This window comes from Myotis lucifugus, unplaced genomic scaffold (genome assembly GCF_000147115.1).
Source record: "Myotis lucifugus unplaced genomic scaffold, Myoluc2.0 scaffold_76, whole genome shotgun sequence".
Lineage (NCBI taxonomy): Eukaryota > Metazoa > Chordata > Mammalia > Chiroptera > Vespertilionidae > Myotis > Myotis lucifugus.
Genome location: NW_005871124.1, coordinates 433,939 through 441,449, shown reverse-complemented (window position 1 = coordinate 441,449; position 7,511 = coordinate 433,939). Strand labels below are relative to the sequence as shown.

The following is a 7,511-nucleotide window of genomic DNA, read 5'->3' as shown; positions in this document are numbered from 1 at the left end:
TAAGGGGAAGAGATCAACCAAAGGACTTGTATGCATGCATATAAGCCAAACCAATGGGCATGGACAACAGGGGGATGAGAGCATGAGTGGGGGTGGATATTGGGGGTTAATGGGGGGATGAGGAGACATTTGTAATACCTTAACCAATAAAGAAATTTAAAAAAAATTCTTCTGTTGCCCAAACTTTGACTTTTTGTTTTAATTCAGGCTCTCCGTCGAGACTTTGAGAAAAGAAATAGTTTACCTGTTATTTCATGTCTGTAATTGAAATTTTACTTTTCCCTAAAATGGACATATTGTACCATGCTTCATATATCCCTGGAGAAGTCAAGGGGGTCAATGGAGACATGAGCCAACATTAAGATAGAGGAAGAAAGAAACGTGTAAAACCTTTGAGTAGTTCTCAAAGAAACTTTGAATTCTATAAATCTTTGACAGACTATATATCTTCTAATTTAATTCTCACTGTAATCCCATGAAGTAAGCATTATAATTATTGTTATACCTAATTTCAAATGCAGCAACAAGCTTGGATGCTAAAATACTTGTAATTATGAAGTAGGAACAAGAGGATCTGAGCACACACTTTCTGGTTCCAAAGTCTTCATGTTCCTTTCTTGGTGGCTTCTGTAATTTTCTTTCTTTGTATTTTTTTTTTGGCTTGCACTTTGATGTTTTAAAAGGAATACAAAGCAATAAGCTCTATATATTACTTTTGGTGCTGCCCAGCTTACCTTTATATTTAACAATTGATTTTCTCTGGCAACAGCAAGAACCTTGTCTTGACACTTTCCCATTTTTTCACTGCTGCTAAAAGCTGGTAATACACTTGAATTGCCCATACCAGACAAACATTTGCTTTAAAAAAGAATAAATAAATAAATAAATAAATAAATAAATAAATAATAAATAAATAAGACTGCAACATTATATGTATATTAAATTCAAGCTCTATAAGCTTAGAGATGTCTCATGATTGCTAGTTTGAAAACTGAAGTTGATCTAACGCGTATTTCCCCTAAACAAATAATGAAATAAAGAAAACACAGAGCAATGTATTTTACCCATCCCACCATCCGGGAAAGCATCATAATGGCATCTAAGTGTTCCCTTCCCAAGAGCCTTACTGCAGCCTTGACCAGATCAGCTATCCATGATTGCATACCGCTCACTGAAAAACTGGAAGCATTACGGACACTGCCTAACAAACCTTAGCACTTCCCTGGAAACTACTGAGAGACCAGAGCACATGTTATCACACATTTAAGTAACTCTTAAGACCAACATTTGTAAATAAAGACTTGCAAGGTGTGTACACTAAGTTACCTGGTGTTTCTTTTCTAATTATTCACTACTTAGTAGTCAAGAGAGATTTCCACCTTAAGGTAAGTTTTTATGCCTCAAAACACTTGTTTGTGCTTGAGGTTCTTAAAAATATCAGAAGGTTAATTAAGTACTCCAATAAGCTGGTCAACTTTGTTAGAAAGTACCGTATATGTACCTTTCTAAATACTTTGAATACTTGTGAACTTTTTGTTGAGGTGCATGGGCCTACCTTGGTACTGAATTAGAAATAAAAAGTTTGGAAGTAAATTTTGTCCAGAGCTGCTTCCCACACAAATCTGAATACTTACAGAGATGATTATCCATTATCTTGAAATATCAGAAGGAAAATAAAATTTGCTAAAAAATAATTTATTTTTATTTAACTACTAAGTCATTCATTGAGGGATTAAAGAGCAACAAACTTTTGTGGAGTTTCATTAACACATTTGGCTTTTTATTTTTAGAATATAGTCTACATCTGGATTAAAAAAGTTTTAAATAAATTTAAGACATATAACAACAGTGGAACTCTTCATCATTCTATATACAACACTGATAGAACATCAGTTGGTTCCATTTCAGACAAGTCCACTTTCTCATAATAATATTATTTCCACTGGCTGAATGGCAAGCTTCATACAAGCTGGCACAGTGCCAACTTACACTCACTGGGATGGGGACAGGGTGGCCAGAAAGGCATGGGTAGAGTGCCACAGGACAGCTACACTGTGGAACAGAAAATAATTAATAACAAAGTAGTACCGATTACCCACAGACAGTGCTGTTTGTGCGCTTATCACAATGGAATCGCCGAAGTTTCAGAGCAAGGAGGAGGTCCGAAATACTTAAGGAAGGGCCACGGTTACAAAAAGAAATAGTGCAAACAGGAAAACTGATGCAATCCTAGCAACGCTGCGGCCTCCAACAGCCCAAGCGCGGGGAGGCGGGAGGCTGCAGCTTGCCCCGCCTTCCTCAGCGCCCAGCTCTTCTGGGCGGCGCTCCCAAGTGTGGCAACCCAGTGCCGCGCCCTGGCATGGCCCCTTCTCGGCCCTCTTCCACCGGAAAGAACAGTAAAGAAATTCCAGAAAGGCACAGGCTGAATGCAGGGCGTCAGCCCAGTTGCATTCCCACCAAGGTAGAACACAGACCTCCCCTCCCCCCACCGTCCCAAGGGAGGCAAGGAGGTCCTGAGCAACCGCCCTCTCCGCCGCCACCACTTTCTCTTCTCTTCTCTTCTCTTCTCTTCTCTTCTCTTCTCTTCTCTTCTCTTCTTCTCTTCTCTTCTCTTCTCTTCTCTTCTCTTCTCTTCTTCTCTTCTCTCCCTTCCCTTCCCTTCCCTTCCCTTCCCTTCCCTTCCCTTCCCTTCCCTTCCCTTCTCTCTTCTCTTCTGTTTTCTCTTCTTCCAAAAGAGGCCCCCTCCTCCTTGCAGCCCTGCTGCACACCTTTCACGTACTCAGCCCCCCAAATTTGCCGTTGGCCCATCACGCCCTAGAGCCAAAAAGAAAACAGCTTTGAGAAAAGAGAGGGTAAGAGATGGGGCCGGGAAGGGTGCTGGTCAGCGGTGGGCGACCCTCCTCAGTGGCCCCAATTGCTGAAGCCAATCTCCTGCTTGTATCTGTTGGTGAGGATGTTGGCTTTGCGCGTGAGTTTGGAGAGCACAGTGTGCCAGCCCGCGCCAGGTGGTAGTGAAACTGCTGTTTCCAGGTCCTCCTCCGGCCGGTGTCCGCGCCCCTCCAAGTGGCTCAGGTCCACCAGGATGTCCTTGGACTTCCCAGGTGCCGCCCTCCTCGCTCCCCGCCGGCTGTGGCGGCTGGTGCAGGACCCCCCACTCGATATCGTTGCGGATGGACTTGAGCAGCATGTAGTGGCTGTACATGTCCCGGGAGGGCGCGAAAAAGCCGCCGTTGGCGCTGCCCGCGCCAGCGGCCGGAGCCGTGCGCTCCTCCAGACAGCCGCCGCCGCCGCCTACCTCCACGCCGACATCGTTATCCAGCCCGGGCTCGGCCAGGGGCACGTCGCGCAGCAGGCTCGGCACCATCACCGTCTGGTCCATGTTGTTCACGGCGCCGATGAAGCGGTTCATGGCGTTGAAGAGCGAGTGCTTCTGGTTGTAGGTGTCGCAGATTTGCATCATGGTGACCGCGCGGACGCTGCAGGGCAGGGGCACGGGATGGCCGGCTGCGGCGAGGGGGTGCCCGCCTTCCGGGGCTCTCGGAAACCCGCGCCGGGGTCCGGGCTGCAGCCAGAGCGCGGGGCGGCGGGCTTCCCGGCTCCTCCTCCGCCCGCTCACAGCCCGGCCCTGCGGGACGCGCGGCTTCTCCTGGCTTTGGCGTCCGGTAGCTCGCGATGGCGCGCGTGGTCCGTGGGGCGAGCCCTGACCTGGCGGGGAGACGGGGGGACGAAGAGCACATTATTCTCTCCCCCTGGGGAACCCGGCGTCCCCGCCCGCACGCACCTCCCTCCGCGAGGACTGCTCCCCTGGGACTTCGCCCAGGTGCAGCCTGGCCACCCCACCTCCGCCCCAGCCCGGGGCCCGGGAGAGGAGGAAGGGTCGCTCCCCTCCCCCGGTCTTCCTCCGTCAAGCGGGGTCCAAGCACACACGCTGACCGGAGCAGAGATGGGGCGGCGGCACCCACCTCGTCCTGGCCTGGAGAGTCCCAGTCGCTAAGTAGCTCAGCTTCTCGCAGCTGCGGTCAGTGACCGGACTGTGACTGGGTTGGTGGTGGTGGCGTCGGCCCCCTACCCATCCCAGGTGCTCAATTTATAGAGCCCCAGAAAGGTGTCGCCAGCGATCCGGGCCACCCCCGGTGTCTCCTCCTCCCGCCTCCCGGCAGCGCCCAGATAAAAGTCCCGAGCGAGGATGACCGGGAGTAACACTCCCCGGCCCTTTCCACAGCGAGGGCGGGGCGCGACGGGCCAGCTCCGCCTCTCGCCTGATGCCCGGGTGGAGGGAGGGCGCAGCGCCGGGGTTGGGCTGGAACGGCCGCACCCCACCAGCGCCAGAGCAAAGCAGGCCAGTTGGGGGAGGGCGGGGCACTGCGCGGGTAAAGAAAACGCCAGCGTCCGGACTGGCAAGAGGGCGGGCGGGAGTGCCAGGGTTGGGTGGGCCTCGCCGGTGCTCCTGGGATAGGGTGACCGAAGTGCACGCGCTCTGGTTGCAAAGTGAGCCTCTACACCACTCACCAGCAGTGGCTTCGACCGGGAAACTACTGTCCCGGTTTATTATTAGCTGTTGGGAAATAGGGACCCGCAGCAGCCGCAACTCTATCCCGGGACTCTTACGTAAGAAGGAAGAAGGGTGGCTGGGCACATCGGGGTGCACGTGGACTCTTAGTGCTTCCACTTGGCTCTGGCCTTGGACACTTGCTGGGGGAGGGGAGACTCTTAGTGAGGTCTCTCAGTATTTCTTGTAATAGTTGCTGCCAGGAATAAAGACTGACCCACCATCTGATCTGCACAATTTTCTCCAAAAGATCAAACATGGCAATTAGAAGAAGTAACTAAATTTCTGGCGTTTGTCCAAGTCCCACTACACTGTGATGCTGGACAGACCCAATGCAAAGAGCCAGGAGAGGGTGACAGTAGTTAGGCCTGGTGTTGCCTCTTTCATCATTTAACAGAAAAGTAGTAAGGTGTCCAATAATATTTTGAGGGGGAGAGGGGTTTGAAGTGTTCCTTTCCAAAGACTTCTTAAAATGCAAGGCCATTTAATAGGGCCTTAATAAGCGATGTACCATATCACTGGATTTAACTTTTAATAGCCTCACACCTTAAATTTTCACTTTGAGATTCTAAACCACAGCCTGTTTTCATTTTTGTTTTTATAATCTCACTTCCCTAGTCACAGCCTTCATCTACCAGTCTTCTCCTACAGTCCTACAAATAATTCAAGCAGACTCAAGTTTCTAACTGTAAATCATTTTTCTCTAAAACCTTGCAGGACACAAAGTACCACAGGCAGAGAGCATATAAAGAGGTTTATTTCTTTCACTTTACAATCTATATTTAAGTGTTTTCCATGGCAAACAATCTTCCTAATTGTCTTTTGAATGAAAATCTGACTTGGTGCAGCAAAGACTCAATGGGACACAAGTCAGTGATCCCTGGACACAGAGCCCAGTCTGGGGACTGCTCCCTCCCAGGGCCTATGAGCACCAGATTATAGCCCATGTTTTCTTACCTATAAAATTGGGATAATATTACCTGCTCAACCTACCTATTAGGATCTTTGGGTCAATGAAAAGAAAAATGTAGAGCCAAAAGCACTATATAAATTGGAAGCATTAAAATAATCTCACCCTCCCTCTTTGTGCATATTGAGACTTAGAAACCTTTTCAGCCTTAGGTAGCTTCTCCCATGGGATATGCCAAATTTTGGTTGAAGATAATGGATTTAAAAATATGTAAATTGCAATGCACTTTACAATGATTATTTGTACTTGCTATATATGGAACCTCATCATAGCCACCAGGTGTTTATGGGAAGAGTGTGAGCCACAGACGCTGCCCCCCCACCCCCACCCCTCCACCCCCGCCCCCAGTGCTAAGGCAGCAAGAGAGTACAAAATAGTCCAGGTTGATTTTAAATCCTTATTTCCAATGAGACACAGAGCATTGCAAGAGAAAAACACATATCCAGTTTCCACTAGCTGAGCCTCTCATTAATTAAAACATATTCTGTCCCCAGTGACAAACCCTGTTGATATTTAAGTACCTATGCCTCTGGATGAAAACTTGGTATTCAGCTTTGAGTAATGAAATGCCAGAATCCTGCCTTTTTTCTTCTCAGTCACAGCAAAGTGTGACAATAACTCACAGAAAATGGAAATTAAAGTGATCTAGAAAAGGATGGGGGCGGGGGGGAGCCCAGCTGGGGAGAAAGCCCCCACTGCCTTCTTTTTGGCCTCCTCCTCTTTTCTAATCTGTTTCTTTTCTTTCTCTGGTTTCCAGGTCACTCTCCATTCCCCAGTTTCTTGACTCCTACCCTTGTTCTTTCACATTTCTTAAGGGAAAGATGGCTCTTGCACCTGCCTACAGAACTTCCCAAACCGGGCGTCCTCAGCTTCCCCGGGGCGGCACAACAACTTAAGGCCACAGGGGTAACTCCGGAATGGAAATGTCCTGGACCAGAACTGCGGGGCCTTTGGAATCACCCCACCACCGCCCCTCTGGCTTTAGCCAATCAGATGCTGTTTTACAGCGTTATGCAAATAAGCCTTCGCTCCCCAGCCAGTCAGGAGCCTGGTCTCCCTCCCCCAAGCGTCCTCTTTCACCCTAGCCACGCCGCCAGACTCTCTGCCGCATCACTGACAACCCGCGCTCAGCCAATTTTCCCCGACCAGTGGCTAAAAAAAAAAAAAAAAGAAAGAAAAGAGAAAGAAAAAGAAAAAGAAATGGTTCTCTGGAATCACTGGTGGGAAGCTAGCGGGCGTGCCCTGGCCAAGTCGGAGGTGGGCAGCAGCCTCTCTGGTTGCACTAGGCACTTTCACAATTACCATATGGAACAGGCTGGAGGTGCTGAGCAACCTTCCCAGCCTTCCTTGGCCTTGGGAAAACAGAGGAAGTCCCGCGTTGAGCAAACAACTTTTGAGTACTTGAGGCCAACACACTCCAGAATGGGTCTCCACTTCCTTTTCAGTAAAAGACTTGTCAGGTTGGTGCCATCTCTACTTATTCGTCCATAGCTCCAACTCTGGAGCTCTTAAATCCCGGTTCTTAATTCTCATTTTACCTTCTTACTTCAGCAACCAGGAAATCATGCTTTGCTAGCTATCTCCCAAAAAAGTATCCAGAAATTATTCCTTATACTGTATCCTTTGTATAGTCCAGTTCTGGGAAAGGTGGCATTTTAAACGTCCAAAAATTAATACAGTAGAGAGCAAGAGTAAACTGGTCAAAGAAGGCAGATTGAAGAAATAAGAGGTTTGTCCTAGAGCTGGAGGAAAGGCAATATAATTGCAAGGCTAGAAACCAGCCCAACCCAAGATAGTGGAGCTTCTGGATTATTTTGAGGCAGGAACCACTTCATGCAAAGTGACCTAGAAATATGACATCAGACTGTTGTGTTGAAGGTCATGTAGTCTAAACCACCTAGTTGTGCTGAAATCACTCACAACATCCCCAAGTGCTCACCCTGGCCCACATTCTTGTAATTCCCTTTCTTCATTATTAGTTCTCCTCCTGGA

The 7,511-nt window shown here is 48.3% G+C and overlaps 1 protein-coding gene across 1 annotated transcript; it reads right to left on the bottom strand.

The window, feature by feature from the left end:
• Positions 1-1,753: 1,753 nt before the first annotated feature.
• On the bottom strand, positions 1,754-4,205 carry MID1IP1 (MID1 interacting protein 1). The gene is given in 5 exon segments (XM_006109743.3): positions 1,754-3,000; positions 3,003-3,023; positions 3,025-3,096; positions 3,098-3,705; positions 3,963-4,205. Coding segments are annotated over 4 exon segments (555 nt in total). The 5' UTR covers positions 3,461-3,705; positions 3,963-4,205; the 3' UTR covers positions 1,754-2,901.
• Between the last annotated feature and the right edge of the window lie 3,306 nt (positions 4,206-7,511).